At 39.3% G+C, this 19,044-nt stretch overlaps 1 protein-coding gene and 1 long non-coding RNA gene across 2 annotated transcripts in view; one reads left to right on the forward strand and one right to left on the reverse strand.

The window, feature by feature from the left end:
* Positions 1 to 18,085, forward strand: part of HEATR1 (HEAT repeat containing 1) — a 35,173-nt gene extending 17,088 nt beyond the window's left edge. The window contains exons 22-44 of the mRNA XM_014950810.1: positions 222 to 464; positions 1,220 to 1,351; positions 1,762 to 1,868; positions 2,971 to 3,114; positions 3,891 to 4,009; positions 4,281 to 4,402; positions 5,218 to 5,346; positions 6,555 to 6,785; positions 7,461 to 7,587; positions 8,677 to 8,843; positions 9,466 to 9,512; positions 10,355 to 10,478; positions 11,325 to 11,465; positions 11,673 to 11,962; positions 12,727 to 12,877; positions 13,337 to 13,495; positions 14,436 to 14,570; positions 14,807 to 14,911; positions 15,006 to 15,174; positions 15,918 to 16,072; positions 16,462 to 16,620; positions 17,310 to 17,418; positions 17,850 to 18,085. Of these exons, the coding sequence (XP_014806296.1) occupies positions 222 to 464; positions 1,220 to 1,351; positions 1,762 to 1,868; positions 2,971 to 3,114; positions 3,891 to 4,009; positions 4,281 to 4,402; positions 5,218 to 5,346; positions 6,555 to 6,785; positions 7,461 to 7,587; positions 8,677 to 8,843; positions 9,466 to 9,512; positions 10,355 to 10,478; positions 11,325 to 11,465; positions 11,673 to 11,962; positions 12,727 to 12,877; positions 13,337 to 13,495; positions 14,436 to 14,570; positions 14,807 to 14,911; positions 15,006 to 15,174; positions 15,918 to 16,072; positions 16,462 to 16,620; positions 17,310 to 17,418; positions 17,850 to 17,938 (3,354 nt within the window). The 3' untranslated portion in view covers positions 17,939 to 18,085. The remainder of the gene's footprint in view (positions 1 to 221; positions 465 to 1,219; positions 1,352 to 1,761; positions 1,869 to 2,970; positions 3,115 to 3,890; positions 4,010 to 4,280; positions 4,403 to 5,217; positions 5,347 to 6,554; positions 6,786 to 7,460; positions 7,588 to 8,676; positions 8,844 to 9,465; positions 9,513 to 10,354; positions 10,479 to 11,324; positions 11,466 to 11,672; positions 11,963 to 12,726; positions 12,878 to 13,336; positions 13,496 to 14,435; positions 14,571 to 14,806; positions 14,912 to 15,005; positions 15,175 to 15,917; positions 16,073 to 16,461; positions 16,621 to 17,309; positions 17,419 to 17,849) is intronic.
* LOC106893126 lies at positions 441 to 17,793 on the reverse strand. The gene is made up of 3 exons (XR_001412996.1): positions 17,748 to 17,793; positions 4,414 to 4,501; positions 441 to 1,038 (listed from the first exon to the last, which is right to left on the reverse strand). It is a non-coding gene; the product is annotated as an uncharacterized LOC106893126 (long non-coding RNA).
* Positions 18,086 to 19,044: the final 959 nt, after the last annotated feature.

The following is a 19,044-nucleotide window of genomic DNA, read 5'->3' on the forward strand; positions in this document are numbered from 1 at the left end:
TACTTTTAAAAATATAAGAATAGCAAAGTAGAAGATGAGCACGTACTCCTCATAATCTGACAATAGGTTTGTATTTTTCCCCTTGAATAGCTGTTGCATAAGATACTCTATGCAGTTTGTTTCCAGAGAGGGGATGTTGCAGTAAAATTAAGCTGTGCTAGTAGAATTCTGTTGAAATGAGAATGGATAAAAATTCTCATATGAATCTCCTCTGTTTGCAGATGATTCTTTCTCACCTTTTGCCTGCCCTGGACCGCTTGCTAGAAAAGGTCTTTAAGAAACCTGAGGCAATGTTGAAAGATGAAGTTGTTCTCCTGCATCTCATCCTTGGACAGTTTAATGAATATTCAGCAACCCTCTTGTGCAAGAATGAGCAGAGTCTGGATTTATTTATCAAATGTCTGCATGCTGCCAAGAAAATCTATGAAGAAATTCCACCTTTTCAGATCACAGCACTTGGGCAGGTATAGCTTTCTGAAAAATCTTTAATTTATTTCTATGTTTAAAGCAATGATAAGTGTTCGGATTGGTTTTATGAAAGCTCTTCCTGTATTAAGGATTCCGTAGCTTTTGACCTGTCTTACTTTTAGTACAAATTTTCAAGGTCTCCATAGCGTCTTTGAAACATCTCAACAGGCTGCAAAACTTTTTCTGAAAATCACCTGAAGGAGAAATTGCTGCTTGCTTTATTATTGCATTTTGACAAGTACAGAATAGAAATATCATTGTATTAGTGTGCAGGTGAATACCTGTATCAGACACTATTCTAGACATTGTCCTAATTTTTGTCAGACAGGAGCTTTACTTCATGTTTTCCTTCTGAGGAAAAAGTGTCAGAAAAAATACAGTAGGTGAGAAATAGTCTTATTTGAAGGAGGCTACAAATTCAGGTCTTCTATTAGCCAGGTATTAGCATATACTTACCAAAGGCTGGCAACAACAAGTCTTTTCTCCCACCAGGCAAGCTGTGTGAGAAATGTCAGGAATCAGTATGTCCGATGGATATTTCAGAAGTATGTGCATAGTATCTAAGGATTCCTGGATATATATACAAAAAAACATAGTTAATATGCAAATTTTTACAATATATTTTCATACTAACATGCGTGTTAGTATGATTGGCTGTATCATTCGTAATCTAACCTAAGTTTCATTGCTTGTGATTTTGTTACCCTCTTACAGTAACCTGTCTGCATCCTTTCTTTTTTCCCTTTTGTAGATCACTAAGCCATTCTTTGCAGCCGTGTCAGATGGGATGGTGCAACAGAAGCTATTAAAAGTATTGTTTGACTTACTGCTAAACTGTAAGAACCCACTTTGTGCCCAGACAATTAGCAGTGTGTTTAAAGGGGTAAGTGGCAAACTCCAGAACACAGAAATATGTTCAGACCTGTTGTGGTGGTTCTGTGTTGTTTCAATCAGTAACACTTGTTTATATCATTCACAGCATGAAAGGAATCAGAAACTATTTGTCACATAATACAATTGTGTTAATGGAGTGAAAAGTTTGTTAAATGACTGCTTTTAGAAGGTATTTCTTTATAAGCCACGCACCACTCATTTACTATACTATGTGAATGAATTGAGCAGCTGTCACTTCTTTCTGCTGCACTGATTTTCATTTTTTGTAATCTGACTTGGATATGTGGATTATATACCCATATATGCATGAAAGGGGTGTGTTTTTTTAAAAAGGACGGGCATAGATATGCTGTATGACACGTTGTTCATTGGTACTTGCATTATTGTTCTCTTTTTCAGATTTCAGTGTGTGCTGAGCAGATTGTCAGAGAACTGGAGCCTCCTGAGAAAACCAAAGGTCTGGGCACTGTTCAGCAAACTAGAAGGCAGAAAATGCAGCAACAGAGGTAAACTAGCAAAAAACCCAAAAATACTATCTGTACAGTTTAAAAATGCCACTTGTTTTACTACATTACATAATTTGTATTGAAAGCATAAGCATCTGTTTCTTCTTTTCCTCTGCACAGTAAAATAACTCGGATACTTTCGGCAGGAGAAAACCAACTCATGTCATTCTTAGAGAGCTGATGGAATGATAGTCAATATTAAAAAAAAAACAATCCAGTAGTTCTAATGTTGACATTTGCTCTTCTAGAAGCTGGTTGACATGGTTGAACAAGGTGGTGTTTTGTGGGTATTAAACTTAGTAATAAAGAGGTATGGACAAATTGCACACACATGTCTGAAGCCAACAGATGCTCATCAAAATGTTCCTGTTAGTTGACTGAAAAGCAGTATTTTCTTTCAGTTAAAATGTTAACATAATCGTTAATTTTTAGAGCTCTTTGTCTTGTTTGTTCTCTCCATTCTCATGAGGAAGGAGTTGTTTTTCCCACTGTACTTATTCTCTTCTTTAAGCGTGTCAGCCATTTCTGAAACAGGATATTCAGTTGGTTTTCTTGGTTTGACTTAGAATAGCTGTCCTTATTTTCCTTCTCTTGACCTTGTTTAACAATCATCACCCATTAGATTGATCCATCTGTAAACTGTGTCTGCCAGAGTTTATAAACACACAGGCTTGCGCAGACCCCCATTGCCTGCATAGTCAGTGGTTAGACAGCTGGTAGTTCCAAAAGTGCAAGCGCATCAGCATTTTGGGCAGTTATTTGGTAATAGATTTATTTTATTTTTTTCCCCCAGAAATATGCATTATTGTTTAGAATTTTTGTATACACAGAAGGCATGCTATACTTGTTTGGTTTTTTCAAGTTTGGTCTGGATTTTCTGTTGATTGTTTAAAATGTGCTGCTGCTTCAATGGCAAGCCCACACATCATCACCTCTCTCAGGAGAAGCAATAAAAGATATTCCTCTGTGAAAGAAAGCTTGTCTTTCTTAACTTAAGTGTGTGTTTTTTCTCCAAAATACTGTACTATTTTCTTTGCAGACGAAACACTGTATTATTTTTCTTTGCAGATGTACATCCTGATTGTTTGTCTTATCTTTTTAGAAAGCCTCAAGATGCAGAATTGGCACCAGAAACAATCCATTTCAGCTGGCAGAGGGTTATGCTTATTCTGGAGTTACTGCAGCATAAGAAGAAGCTTAGACGTCCACAGGCGTTGGTGCCCACGCTCTTTAACCTGCTGAGCCGGTAATGGTGCCTCCCTGACACACCAGGCCTTGGGCATTCTCTTCTCAGCAGATGCGTTAAAATGGGGCCTGCAAACATGGATGTGTTGCCATGTTTTGTAACTTAGCTTGCCTTTTTTACTTGCACATTTTTAGGTAAATTGGATGAGGGGAATGGGAAGTTGTTACAACTTTTTTGCCCTATGAACAATGTGAAGGGGTTTTTAAGATTTTTACCTGATGCTGACCTTGGTTGTTACAGCGATAAGTCTAAGCAAGGGCCTTTCTGCACACCGTTCCTTGGCGTGTAGCACCAACATTGGTCTTACCGTTCTGAGAACGAGCAGTTCTCTCCACAATACGCTGTTAATTTCAGAGTGTTAGAAGAAGCCTAGCTAAGATGTAAAATTACAGAACAGAAAGTTGGTTCTGTTTTACTTCAAACTGGGACAACTCTAAGCTTTAAAATTCCTCCCAAAACATCATGGAACAGCCTTCATCCCGTGCAACCTAAGAAAACTCACTTTCCCTGCCAGCCCTGTCTCCAGGCACTTAGGAAAGTTTACATATAGGTTGGGTATTTATTATTTTTCCTTATGATGTGCCTTTATACAGACTGGCAATCATGAATGTCTTTTATTATACCAGTTGATGCATTTGAAAACAAAAAAGAAGAAACACTTTTTGGCAAACACTTTTTAGAAGTCTCAATTTAGAACTTTGGTAGAATGAAGATTGCAGTTTCTTATTTGTATCTTAATATGCGGTTTGGTCACTTATTTTTCTGTCTCTGTATAGTTGTCTTGAACCTATGGCATCAGAAGAAGAAAATATGGAATATACAAAGCAGCTAATCCTCAGCTGCCTGCTAAACATCTGTCAGAAATTGTCTTCGGATGGTAGCAAGATCCCAGCAGGTAAGAATTGCCAGACCCGTTTCTTGGTAGTTCTCTCACCAGCACAGCATTAAAGCAATAGCCTCTAACTTTTTTCTTCTCTGAGTCTACACTGTATCGTTAAGGAGAAACAGACTTCTTTATCAGGGATACCAGTTTGCCACCTTAATAATTTTTTTTGTAGATTCCTTAGATATGGTCTGTAGATTGAAACCAGTGCTTGAGTGCACCGTTTTTATTCCCACATCATTGGCTATTATAGTGTTAATCAGTGATTATTTTTTACTTGCAGATATCCTTGACAAAGAAAAATTCAACGTGGAAGTGATAGTTCAGTGCATCAGGATATCTAAAATGCCCCAGACACACCACCATGCACTGCTGCTCCTCGGTGCTGTTGCTGGCATGTTCCCTGTAAGTAGTACCTGAAATTTCTGTGTTGGCTGTTCTGTTCAGGTTCCAAATATTGGGTAGAGTGAAGAACACATAGAGCTGTCTATGGGGAGAAATTTTCTGAAAGAACAAGAGACAAAATTTACTAATTCCCTGGTATTTTTAGGGCTTTCTGTTCCATTGATGGCTCGCAATGAAACCCATTAGAAATGGAAGAAGCTTTCCGACAGCGGCCCTAACTCTTGAACTAGGTGACAAGAGTTAACCAGCCCTCTTAAAATTAATTAATGTGATTACAGTCTCACCCCCCAAAAAAAGCCAAATGACCGTGATTGCTTTCCATTGTATGCCTAGATATTGCGGATGTTTTACAAATATAAAGGGGAGTTGGACTACATGATCTGTATGGTCCCTTCCAACTCTAAAAAAATTCAGTGAAATAAAAAGGGTGAGTGGGCAAGGTGCTGAAAATGACTAGCATCTTTGTGCTACACTCATAATGCTGCTTCTGCACATCTCCCCATAACTATCTTTGCTGGTCAATCTACCATGGCACTGAGCTGAAAAGTACAAGGTGTTACATCAGACAGAACTCTCAATTTCCACTCTTTAATTACTTGCTTAGAAGGGTGTCTTGGTTTCTCCAACAATCGCATAGTAAGTAGCTTTAAGGGACACTATACATTTAAAAATAGTGGAGATTTTGCTAGATGCTGATGATTCTTATTTTCATTTGTACGAATCTAGAGGCATTTGCAGGAAGGAGAAATGCCTTAAGGTATAATATAACCAACACAGTTCAAAAAGCAAACTAATCTCATTGTCTTCTTTTCCAGGATAAAGTTCTCCACAACATTATGCCCATTTTCACATTCATGGGAGCAAATGTCTTGCGTCTGGATGATACTTACACGTTCCAAGTAATAAATAAGACAGTGCAGATGGTTATTCCTGCTCTTATACAGGTAAATTTGTCTACTTCATGGAAAGGAGTAGAAAAAAGTAAACCATAAGATAATTAATTGAGTAAATGGTTTAGAATATCAGTGGTAGAATGAGTAGTAGGCTATCCTAGGGTTATTTCTAGATAGATATTAAATTATATATAACAACTGTATTAACAGACTGCTCCTCATCTGACCACCTCTGAGTCCATCGAACTGCTTCTTCTTTTTAATCTTAAAAGCTTTAAAATGGTTTAGCCAGAACATTATCACAACTTTACCCACAGAGGACCTGAAACATACTTTAAGTTCCTCATCATAAAAATAGCAGGGAAGTTCAGAAGAGAAACCACTGGAAATAAGAAGAAAGCTATTAGTCCTATAATAATATGTCATGGTGATATCAGTAGCAGACATGGTTTGAAGGAAGTGGAAAGGTAAAATATTTGAGAATGGGTTTTATTTTTCCAGCTGGTGTTTGCGTGGGTTTTCTTGGTTTTGTCTGGACATCTTCAATAACTGGTTATAAACCAAAACAAAAACACATAATTGTTTTTCAAAGGGGACATTTTTTCTTCAGTCAGATTTCACTTGCATATAATAAATCTTAATTCAAGATTCAAACATGAAAAATGCCATGTACATTTCCTACATAAAAAGGAATTGGAAAAAAAAATTGTTCTTCCAACAATGGGCTGGGCATTTCCTGGTGTATTTTTCAATGATATGTATACTCATTCTGCATCCTCTTGCAGATCTGTTAGAGAAACCAAGTTGCTGTCTCTTATTTTTTTTTTTTTATATATAAAACTGTTCATAGCAGCCATCACAAGTTTCTGTGACGAACTATTTGTGACACACGCAATGATTACATGTGGGGAGAGCCTAATGTTAATTACCTGAGATCATGTAGCCAACTTCTATCATTTTTGCTAGGCCCTTCAATCTGAGACCCTCACTATCAGGTTTATGAGCAAAGTTTTCAGACGGATGTGGCATTGCTTTCCCTTGCAAATGTCCTACTTGTTTCAGCTGATGCCAACTAACTTTTGGGTTTGCTTAAACACTGATAAAGAACTGCGTGGTTGAAAACTGTTTATTTTGGAGCCCTTTTATTTTCCTTGAAGATTATGCTGCTCTCAGGCATGTAGTGCTTTCTTTCATTTTCTGAATTCACAAGAAAGGACTGGTGATAACCTGTTAGAACTGCTGTGCCTGTTTGTGCATAGGCTGAAGACAGCGATTTGTCAGAGTCTTCGGGCAGTGTGGAAGAGGTGGTGACAAAGATCGTGCGGGTGTTTGTGGATGCCTTGCCCCATGTGCCGGAGCACCGACGCCTGCCGATCCTGGCCCAGCTGATCACTACGGTGGGAGGAGATAAGTTCCTCTGGGTTCTCCTGGTGCTGCTGTTTGAGCAGTACGTGACCAAAACTGTGACTGCGACATCAAGCACAGACAAGGTTAGAAGACCAGCGGGGTCACCTTTTTCCTCGGGAGACTGATCTTTTTCTTTTTGTTCATGGTGCCTTTAAGAAGGTACAAGACAAGCCCCTAAGTTATGCTAAAATAAGTCAAGAGCTCTGAGCTGGTGCTACAGCAGAACCTGGTGGTGATGTCAACTACGATTTCTGTTGCGGGTACAATATTGTTTTGTCCTGCAGCCTGAACAATAAATGAGATCATATTGTACAGCAATCCTTGACCTGAAGCACTGCTAATCTCATTTTGAAGTGCTTCAATATTTTTTAAGTTGTTTTATTTTTCTTTAAGTGTGTTTGTGAAATACAATACTGGTCTTCCTGTGCAGACGAAGATAAACTCTATTATGTTTTTGTGTAGGCAGGCCCTCGGATTAGATGAAAGCATAGTTTATGTAGAAAACTAAAAGAATTATTAAAAGAACATCGGTGATGTTCTTTGCTGTAACAATTTAATCTCTTTTACACCCTCTGAAACTGTGCTTTCCAAGAGCTTCCTGCTCTTACCCTTGGTGTTAATCCTGGCCATATTCAGCTTACTGTGGCATTTTCATGAACTCACTGAGGAATTTTTGAGTCTTTTTATCATTATTAGTACTAGGTTTTTTAAATTATTGAAATAATTTTTTTTATTTTTTATTTCTAAACCATAAACAGGATGCTGTTCTGGAAGCAGACACTGAATTTTGGATTTCCATTTGTTGCGAATTTAATGTGCAATCTCAGTTCCAGAGCATGATGAAAATAATCCAGTACTTGACAGAGCTGCCAGAGAACAAAGAAGGTGAGCATTAAGCAGAGCCAGCAAATGCATGTAAACTTTCCTGTCTCAGCAGACGAGGGGTGTAATGGTCTTAAACTAAAAGAGGGTAGATTTAGACTAGATATAAGGAAGAAATTTTTTACGATGAGGGTGGTGAAACACTGGCCCAGGTTGCCCAGAGAGGTGGTAGAAGCCCCATCCCTGGAACTATTCAAGTTGAGGTTGGACGGGGCTCTGAGCAACCTGATCTAGTTGAAGATGTCCCTGCTTATTGAGGGGGGGTTGGACTAAATGACCTTTAACGGTCCCTTCCAACCCAGACTAATGTGTCATTCTATTACTCCTCTAGACAGAAGACTAAGGGGTACAGAATTAGTCTAATGATTTTTTTTCTTTTTTTAATGAAATGGCTAATATACATGATTACTTTTTTAAAAGTCTTTTAATTATAGATTAATTTGAGCACTTAGAATCATTAGTCCTCATTTTAGTTGAAATAAAAAGCTATTATTCATAGCAGACAAGATCACAGGGACTACCAGTTATTTCTGGTTTTTTCTTAAGGTTTCATTTCTTTTTACTATAATAGAGTGGAGCAATCATTAAACAGTATGTTTTAATACTTTTCCAGTCTGTTACTTCAAAGAGCATTAGGAAAGTGGGGGAGGGTTGTTCGTCTCTTTTTTAGTTAGGACTTGCCCTGTTTGTTGTTTGAATACATTTTTCTCAGCCAGGAAGGACCAGGTAATGATACTGAAAGCAGTTCTCCCAAATACATGACACACAGTGTATGTGGTCCTGCCTCAGAAGTCCTGTGTCTGTAGCCAGTGTATCATAGCTTTAGCACTAACAAAAAAGAAGTTTCGTCACACAAAAATGATTAGATGGAATGGCAGTGAAATAGCACTAGTTCTTTTCAGGTTGTTGAAATGAAAAATTTATCTCCTGTGGTGTTTCGGAGCAGCTTTTTGGAACTTTGACGTGATTTTGGATACTGCAGAATGACTATCCTTGATAGGTATCTGACTGTACTTTTACTTTGTTTCTGTAATCAAAAATCAAATGTCTTTTTTCTTCGCTGCAAATTCGTTTTGTGAATGTTTTCAACAGATGATCCTGGACCAAAAAAGTCAAGAACGTGCAAGACAAAGCTGAAAAATCAGGATGGGCAGCTCTTTAACGTGGAGTCTCACTCAGACAAACAACTTCGGCATTTCAAATTCTTGTCAGTCTCCTTCATGTCACAACTTTTATCATCTCAGAGTTTTGTGAAAAAGGTAATAATGGCAGATTGCTTTCAAACTGATCACATTGTGCCATACCATAATAGCTGAGGTTTAATTTGCTTTTTAATATGGCTTTATATTCAAAGGGGATGAAAGAATGCACTGCCCAGTCTATATTGGTGACACCTTTATTCACACAGTTTTGAAACCTCTCAATAATGTTAATTATTTTTTAATAAGACTTTTCGAGAGAGACTCCATTTGTGTGACTGATGAATAGGTAACAAAGTGAAATTCTAGTCCCAGTGGATTCCCACTGGCATTATGGAGTCTGGGATTTCACTCAGTGTCTGTATCCCAAGTTTGGTGTGGGATTCATACTGTTAACTCTGAAAAGACATAATAAATGTTACAAGTTTTAGGCTGCAGCTCTAGCTGGAAGTAGTTCCCAGTTTTTCAGCTGAACATCCACCAGCTTGAACTGTATTTGCGACTGCGACTGCATTGCTGAAGATTCTCAGATTTTCTTCTACAATGATGACTTAAATGCACATGTGGGGAACTCATAATTAATATGTCAATGGACATTTGATTCAGAAAAAAAAAATTGACCATACTGGGATATTAACTTAATGAGGGGACTTAGCATTTTCATTCTTCCTTTTTAAACCAGATAGTTGAATGTGAAGAAACAGAAGAGCTACAGAAGTTGGAACAGAGGTATGCTTTAAATCTTCTCCACTCATATTTCTAGCTTTTACTGCAACCTGGGAGTATTTTTTAAGTGTATTCCTATTAAGAGTATTTTTCCCCAAGAGTACTTTTAATGTTGTCCTTGACAAAAGCAGTATTTACTATATGCAAGTTATTTGGGTTTTGGTTTGTGGGGTTTTTTTTAGTATGATGTAGAGTTTTTGAAATTTTTGAAAGATTGCTGTACCCAGTATCTGCTCTTTCTGTATTTCTGATAGTGCTTCTTTACATACTTGGCCGTAACTATTATGCTATTGATGATGGAGCCTCTAAAAGAATTCCAGATTTTTAGTAAAACATATCACTTCATTCATAGGAAAAAAAAAAATCATTATTCACAGGTGTCCCTATACTGGTCTTGGAAAATGACCAGTAATCACAGATCACAGTTGTAGTCATCAGGCTGTAACAGCCAATGATGCAAAATTGAGGGTTTCTTTTGTGGAGGCTTAACTTTAATGTTTGTTCTAAGTGAAGAAGTGTGTAGGATTTATTTTAAATGCTGTATTCTTTAAATGTTCATTCTTAAACTTCTGTATCTTCCCAGATTATTTTTGTTTTGAAGGAGAGTTCATAAGTAGAACTACTGTTGTATGCAGATGCTAATTTGGGCATATGAGGTAGACTATAATGTGCACGTGATTGTCCTTATTGCATAGCTTTTTGTTAATATGTTGGTGTTATCTGCTAGTCTCTCCACTAGGTGTTCAAATTTCTTTTATTGTTGCTGTTCTGTGAAATTTTGTGCTCTCCAGTAATAAAATCAACTTCTTTGGTTACTTACTAAAATATGCTTCCTTTCCATCTAGGCTTTTAGAAGAAGTTCTTCACTATATAAACACTGTGGCGTCTTCAGTGGAAGGAAATGTGGACAAGCCAACAGCCAAATTTTGGAGGGTTCTCCTTAACAAGTCCTATGATATGCTGGATAAAGTATGTCTCATTAGCCCTAATGTTAGCAGTGGGGCACTTCTGCTTTTGCTTATTAATATAACTTTGGTAGGATTTCTTGTTGGATAAATAATAATCTTTATTGGATGGTCTGCAACCTGGTGCATCATTGTTTAAATTTATCTAACGACTTTAATAAATACAGCAAACAGCTTAGAACAATGAGGAAAAAAGTCAGGACTACTTATTTCATCTAGTTAGTGTGCTACTGGCTGGAAACAGTCATTTCACTATCTCTCTGATGGCGAAGAATGGCTTTTGGCAGCATTTCTCACTGTTAACTCATAAAAAGATTTAACTAATGCTAATGGAACTGTTGTATATTTCTACATGGAATTTAAATGGAGGGAAAAAAATCCTTATGCTTTTCTTTCTAATATTTTTCTGATCAGAAGTGTCTTTGTAGAATGGGACTCACTATCTCATTGCATGCTGTGGAACATACTTCTCTTCACAGCTTGGGTGGTTGGTTTTTTTTGTATGTGAAGCATATTCCAGTTCTCATGATGTTCATGCACAGGGCACTACCAGGAGTATTTCAGGGTAAAGAGTGATAGCTCAGCTGTTTAGACATGAGGAATTGCTGCGGAGATCTCGGAGCTAGTGGATAATGGCTGGTGAGCGGCCAGTGAACATACAATAAGTACTGTAAATGGAACCTGCTTTGTTCTTTAGCTTGCCTCAGGTACAGCATTGCTGGCCTGTCCTCTCTCCTCTGATCCTGAAACCCACGTGGGAAGCTGAAGAGAGTTTGCCTGTCTTATTTGAAGGCTACTACATCACGGTGCATGGAAGAGTGTTTATGGTATTGTTTGTGTTTTCTTGTAGGTCAATGCCTTATTGCCAACAGAAACCTTCATCCCTGTAATTGGGGGACTAATGACGAATCAGCTCCCATCTGTAAGACGGAAGGCAATGGAACTTTTGAACAATAAGGTGCAGCAACGCACAAAGTGGCAGAAGAGCCAGGTGAGGCAGAGCAAAGTGGTTAAACTTGGTTCCTTTAGCGGAAGTACCCAGAGAGAGACTGATGCAGGAGCGGTTTGCTCCATGTAAAGACATGAAGTAGCAGTGCCAAGTCTGGCAGGCAGCTCTTGAGTAGCAAGCTGTAGGCTGCCTGCCCTTAGAACCTTGCAGGTTCTGAGTTCTAATGTGTGTTTTCTCTTGTCCTCTTAGATCCTGCAGCTCTTGGAGCTAGTTCCTGAGCTCATTGCTATTGTGCAGTGTAAAAGAAAGGAGGAAGAGGAGGAGCAAGCCATCAACAGACAGACTGCTTTGTTCAGCCTCAAGCTACTCTGCAAAGGTTTTGGCACAGAAAATCCACTGCCATTTGTACCTGTTCTGAAAACTGCCATTGATCTAATTTCTTCCGAGAAGGAGGAGAAGAATGTGATGGGAAGTGCTTTACTGTGTATAGCTGAGGTCACCTGCACGCTGAAAGCCCAAGCAATACCTCAGCTTCCAAGGTACCGTTGCATCCTTTTTAACAAAACCAACTGCAGCAGGAATTAGACTAAAACACTTTGCTGAAGGAATGCTGATGAAGGCCACATGGCAGTCTGCCATGTGTGTGATTTGTGTGCATAAGAATAAAGGTATTCGTAGCGCTCCCTGGCTGTAGAACTAAGAAGCTAGTGGGGAAATTGTAAGAGTTCTATAATCGGTAGAATTCCTTATGGAGTCTGCTACTGTGAGCAGAGTGGCAATCTTTATGGCTTTAGAAAAGCCAGACCATATTCTGTATTTTTACTGTAGAACAGATTGCATTTAAAAACACGAGAACCAGCACAGTTGGAAACCCCGCGTGTTATATTACTTTGTTCTCCCTGTTCAAGAATTCAAGCATCTAATTTGTTGCTTTTAAGACTGTTTTATCTAATTAAAAATATATGGTTTTTGTTACTAAATCTTTAAACTAGAGGTGGGGCTTTGAGCAACCTTATCTAGGGAAGGATGTCCCTGCCTGTGGGAGGGGGTTGGACTAGATGATCTTTAAATATCCCTTCTGACCCAAACCATTCAATGATTCTGTGATTCTGAACCTAACTCATTAGCTTAAAAAAAATGAAATACAGATGAAGAGCCTAAAATACTGAGTCTTTTCAAATATACATGTAAAAATTCATGTGAAAATTGTCCCTTCAGGCTTAACAGATGTATTTATGTGATTGGAAACGTGCCTCCATTTTCAGTGATTTCACCTTTGCTGTTTATGCTTGTTTATTCATAGGCTGATGCCGGCACTGTTGAAGACTTTAAAAAATAAGAAGGAGCTGGTCTCCAATGAGATTTACTTGCTGAGCGCCGTCACTGCTCTGCTGAAGGTTGCAGAAACACTGCCCCATTTCCTCAGTCCTTATCTTCTGGATTGCTTGCTGCAGGTGAGCCATCCGACTCCTACAGATAGGTAAAGGGGGACAGCATCTGCCCAGTTCCTAGAAGAAGCTACGGAGATTACTTTTTTCTGTCTGAAACTGAAGTAGGAGTGTGTGCCAACTACAGGGAAGGTTGTAACAAATTACTCTGCTACTCACCTTCGTATGCAGATAACTAAGATTTTGAATATAAGAGCGTCTTTTACTCCTCCCTCTGATAGGTTGTAGGTTTGCATCTTTGGAAAGGGAGATGACTCCTGAAGGATCATTCTGTTATATCCATGATCTCATCAAATGTGTATCTAACAGCTCTAGTCAGGGTAATCTTCACCCCCTGCCGCTGACACGCGCATTTTTTCAGTGTGTCTTCTGAAGACAGCAAAGCTCTGTACACAAATATTCTAATGTAAACTCCTCCAAGGAGTTCTCTTAAGTCTGCCTAACTGTTGTTGGATTTCCTGTTAGGTTGTCCGCTTGGAAAAGATTGTGGTCGAGTTTGGTCCTTCTTCCCAAATAAGTTTACGCGTAACATCATTGAAAACTATTCTTGCTACAAGGCTGGCTCCCCGAATACTCTTGCCTGCAGTTACCAAGTGTTACAGTGAAGTGGCAAATACCCGGAAGGTAAGGAGGTTTCTTCATTCTTTTGCATGTGCAAAATTTGGTTTAACTGTCCCAGCTGTGTTCCCTCCCAGCCTCTTGCCCACCACCAGCTTACTCACTGGGGCAGCAGAGTGAGAAACAAAGCAAGCCATAACATGCAACCAGTGTTAAGCAATAGCTGGAACACCAGGGTGTTAACAGCGTTGTTTTGGTCACAAATCTAAAACACAGCACCCTATGAACTGCTGTGAAGAAACTCCATCCCAGCCAAGCCTAGCACAGTCTTTATATTAAATGTTTTCTTCTGTACCGCAGTGGTGAGTCAGGAAAGTTAGACCTGGGTGAAATGCACCAGTGTAATGTCCTTAGCATGTTCGATGATAAATGCTTGAGAGACCATCCCATTCATAAAGGCCTTGATTTATCTGCTGGGAACACAAGTTGGGTAATAATTTTCATCTGGGATTTGCTCCCGTCTCATAGATGCAAACCTTTCAGACTTAACTGGTGTCTCCACAATTGGAGAGGGGAGACCAAGCTCTTTTCAGGAGTGCTATTAACTTAAGCCCCCAAGAATCACAGAATGATAGGGGGTTGGAAGGGACCTCTGGAGATCATCTAGTCCACCCCCCCCGCCAGAGCAGGTCCACTTAGAGTAGATTGCACAGGAACATGTCCAGGTGGTTTTGAATGTCTCCAGAGAAGGAGACTGAACCACCTCCCTGGGCAGCCTGTTCCATTGCTCTGCCACCCTCACAGGAAAGAAGTTCCTCCTCATGTTTAGATGGAACTTCTTATGTTCAAGTTTGTGCCCGTTTCCTCTTGTCCTGTCAAGTAGTACAGAACAAAGTTTATTTAAATTTAATGAGTAAATGTGTGAAATGCAAAAATCCTTGTTATGTTTCTCAGTTAGTGTCAGTATCACAGCTGCCTGCGCTTTGCTTTGCTTTTGTTTTGGCAGAACTGCCTGGGTCCCCTTATGAACATCCTGAAGGAGCACATTGTTTGTATGGAGAAGGAGCACCTGACCTCCCATCAGTCTGAGCTGACGGCATTTTTCATGAGAGCCCTGGATTTCCGGACAGAGCATGCCGAGGTGGCTTGTTTAGGGGGGTGAACAGCTCAAGCTCTACAGGCTAATTCTATCCGTTGTTTTAAAAATATGAGTAGTTTCCCATTGCATGTGTGCTCTGAAATTCTGGGTATGGAGTATTCTGTTCTTGGGATAGAAAACGTTATGGTTAGGTATTTAGTCTGAAACAGACAAAATGTGCTTTGAAACCTCAATTTTTTGCATTTCTAACTTGGAATTCTGTTTTCTAATTTTTCTAGGATGATTTAGAGGAAGTTGGTAAGACAGAGGCTTACATTATTGATTGTCTAATAAGTATGGTTATGAAACTTTCTGAGGCTTCTTTCAGACCCCTCTTCTTCAAGGTAAAAAAGTTTAAATGTAATCCATTTGCATCAGCGTATTTGTATTTACTGGTGCACAGACACGGGAAAGAGCTAATCTGCCTTTCACTTCCAGCTCTTTGACTGGTCCAAAACAGAGTCTACCCTAAAAGACAGACTGCTGACGTTCCACCGAATAGCAGATTGCATTGCAGACAAGCTCAAGGGGCTCTTCACCCTGTTTGCTGGTCATTTAGTGAAGCCATTTGCTGAGACACTGAACCAGGTCAACATTTCTAAAACCGGTAAGTTTTCAGTTACTAACTACAGAGAGGCATTGGCAGGCTAACTCTAATTGCTGAAGGAGGTTAATTGCTGAAAGTTTAGTCTTACAGAATTTACTTCATAGCATATACCTCTCATTTCTCTCTTTCTTTCTCTCATAAATAAGGCATCTTTCTTACTCTGGTGGAACCAAAGGACATTTTTCATCCATGGGCTCTGGGCTGCCAGTACAAAGTTGAGACTACATGAAAATTTTCAGTGTCAGTCCCAGTGAGTTCCATGAGAATGAAATTGTGTGGAAGGACGGTGTCTTGTTTCTGTTTGGGGTTTTTTTTCTTTTCTTTTTTTTTTTTTTCCTCCCTTCATTGACTTCTATATGCTGCCTGGTGTATTCAGACTCCTCTGTTTTCTTGGCAAAAATAGGTATTACTTTTTTGTATGGGAAACTATTTGCCCATCCCATTTGTAGTGGCCTGAAGAAATTATCCATATCCACAGGCATGGCCAAGCACTGTTCCTATAGCCTGTGGCTGTTCTCTTTTATCCCCAGCTGATTGAATGGCAGTGGCAGACCTGCTAGGGCACTAGCTAAAAAGCCAGATAACATTGCATCCACGTCATTGTTCTGAGTGATGAGTACATAATTGCTATGTAGTACATCCTTTAGCTATATTCACAAACTAACAGTGTTTCTAGCTTGTGAGGAAGTTTTGTATTTTCTCTTTTTTTGATTATTTTTTTCTTTTTCTTGATTGGTACGCAGATGAAGCTTTCTTTGACTCTGAGAACAGCACAGAAAAGAGCTGTCTACTGTTGCAGTTCACCATGGACTGTCTGCACAAGCTCTTCCTGTTTGACACCCAGAAGTTCCTGAGTAAAGAAAGAGCCGAAACCTTGATGATGCCTCTGGTTGATCAGGTATTGATAAACACAAAAAAAATTCAAAGCTGACTTCCCCTTCCTCCCCTGCCCCCAATTCATTTTATTGGGTTTTTTTTATTTATTTTCTTTAACTATCATGCCTCAAGGCTTCAATCTTCTCCCTTAACAAAAAGGGAGGAATTAATTCATTGTCTTTGAGCTACAGTTTAACTACTTTGCCTGAGGCTCTGAATTACTAATCTTTTTCTTTCTAAATGTCTTGATTCCTTAAGGTTCATGCATGTTGTTGAGCTCTTGCAGACCACTGTACTCCCACTCATGTTCTTTAGCGTAACTCTTGAGTACCTGAAAGCCAAAGCTGGAAGTGCTTTTTGGCTGGATTTATCTGAGCCTGGATTTGCTTGACAAGCTTTTTACTTCCACAGCTAGAAAATATGCTTGGAGGAGATGAGAAGTTCCAGGAAAGGGTGACGGCACACCTGATCCCCTGCATAGCTCAGTTTTCAGTGGCAATGGCAGACGATTCTCTTTGGAAACCACTGAACTACCAAATCCTACTGAAAATGAGACACACTTCGGCTAAGGTAGAAGCAATCAGAATTTGGTTTTCTTTGTTGCGTTAGAAAATGGGAACAAGTGCCCCAAAAAACAGAAGTGGATTAACCAATTTGTTGCTAAATTAAAATACTGATATTGTGCTATGCTACTCCCAAGTTCTAGAGAGATGTATACAACATGGCTGCCCACTCTTACTGTAAGCAGTCAATATTCCACCTGTGGATGTCTTCCACACTTGTGTTAAACTTGGTTGTTTTTTTTTTAAGATGTGGTAGCTGTTGGAATAAGAGGTGACCTGTCTGTGTATGAAGAAAGGGGCACTTTAGAGTGGGAACTGGAAGACAGTTATTTATCAACCTTCAAACCTGTTTAGCGTATAGTTTTGTCAACACTCTCTATTTGTCAGTTTATTCAGGGGAAGTACTTGGTTTTTCATTGTACTGAGTGAAGTTCTTCTGATACAATGGAACAGAGTTGCATTGTAACAGGAAGCTAAAGTCTGTTGTAGCAAATAACTTCCAACATACCTGCTTCTTGCAACCTTTATTCCTTTGACATTATCTTAACCCAGATGTTGAGATTTAAATTAGCTTAAAACTAGTTCCCTTCAGTAGGGAAAGCTATTTCACAAACTTTAATGAAAAGAAGGTGTGAGGGGGAGAAACAGGGAACTGTACTGTAATGTTTCCTTACAAAGATTATTGTTTTGTTTTAGGTCAGATTTGCTGCTCTGCTTGCTTTGGTAGAAGTTGCACAAAAACTGAAGGAAAACTACCTGGTCCTGCTACCAGAATCTATTCCGTTCTTAGCTGAGCTAATGGAAGGTAATGTTCTACAGTGGCATTAGTGAAGGCAGACAACTGGCCTATAACTAAAAAATAGGGCCACTTATTTCAAAGTCTCAGACAGGAAGATTGCTGTAATTGCTATAAACCTTAAGAATTGGTATACAGGAGCTTAAGCTGTGCAGGATGCAAACTGAAATGGATTTCATCTACCACATTCCTAAAGTTCATTAAATTACGGCAGTTTCTTCAGTGTAACAGCTTGTGCACATCTCCTCAGTTGCATCATTTAAATCAGTGTTACAGCAGAAATAATTTGCTTAAGTCCTGAGTCAGTGCCAAAATCTTTTTGAATAATTATTTCATACCTGGTGTTTGAAGACAGTTCCAGCCTTGACAAATGATGAAGCCTTGCTAGGGTAGCTTTGCAGTCAGTGTTCTGTTAATTCCTGTTTTATTTCTTTTTCTAGATGAATGTGAAGAAGTTGAACAGCAGTGTCAGAAGACAATTCACCAACTAGAAGTCATTTTGGGAGAACCACTCCAAAGCTACTTCTAAGTGGATCCCCTTTGTTTTCAAATTTTGTCTGAATCATGTTAGCTTCACACGTGCCAGTATTACAGGCAAACTGTCATACTAATTTTTATCAGAGCTAAGATCTTAACTTTTTAATAAAATATTGTAAGAATCTGGCTTTATAATTTCTGGATGATCTGGGGACTTGTCATATTATTTTTCTGTAACTGGTTGTTTCTTAACAGTGGAAAACTGTAGCAAGCTATAAGCAAATTCTGATAGCTGGGCACAGAGTGACAATTCCACTGTGCTTGGGCTGTGTGCAGTTACTGTCCCTGTGGAGGGGCTGTCATACTGCAATGTAAGCATGGTGCTCACTGCACTCGGGCACTGCAAGCCTGAGAAGCTTCTTTTCTGTCATTTTTAGGGAAGTAAAAATGGACAGAGGAGCTAAAGCTGCTTTGTAGTCTTTAAAGACTGCTACTGATCAGCTTCTTATTCACCTGAAGATAAGAATAAATTGCTTGCTATGGTAATTAATTGACCAAAAATCTCACCACCTGTTTTGCATCAGGACTCGGGCACTCAGACTCCATAAAGTATGGTTTAAAATGCAGCTAACGCTACAAAGAGGATAATCTTACATCCCACTGGGTACTGGGAATGAGTCGCTGTTCAGAGTGCAGCATGGCATGCAGATCCTGCCTCTGGCACAGTTACCCCATCATGGTCATTCATGCTCATACAGGATTTTCTTAAAAGAAAATTAATCATATCTGCTGTCAAACATAAAGGATGTTCGCATGAGAACTTCCCGCTGACCTTTTAGATGAAGGCAAGGTCACACAAGTAGTGCAATTGCCATCAGGGAGTGGGAGCTGCCTACCTCCTCCTCTGCTACAACTGGCCTCCAGCTAAGTTTATCCTGCAGCCAGGGGGTGTGCAGAGCACAACTCTTGTTCTGACAGCCACACCAGCACAGCCGAGCCAAGTCCTACTCAGGTTAACTAGTCTGGGAATCATTAACTCCTCAGCATGGAAACAGCCCTCCAGTCAGCACTCCTATGCCACCTTGGAGATACTGGAGACAGTAAGCAAAACAAGACAAAACACAGACCAAAAAGGGATCATAGCTACATAGCTACACT

The sequence above is a fragment of the Calidris pugnax genome, unplaced genomic scaffold (assembly GCF_001431845.1).
Source record: "Calidris pugnax isolate Ruff unplaced genomic scaffold, ASM143184v1 scaffold24, whole genome shotgun sequence".
In the NCBI taxonomy this organism is placed as follows: domain Eukaryota; kingdom Metazoa; phylum Chordata; class Aves; order Charadriiformes; family Scolopacidae; genus Calidris; species Calidris pugnax.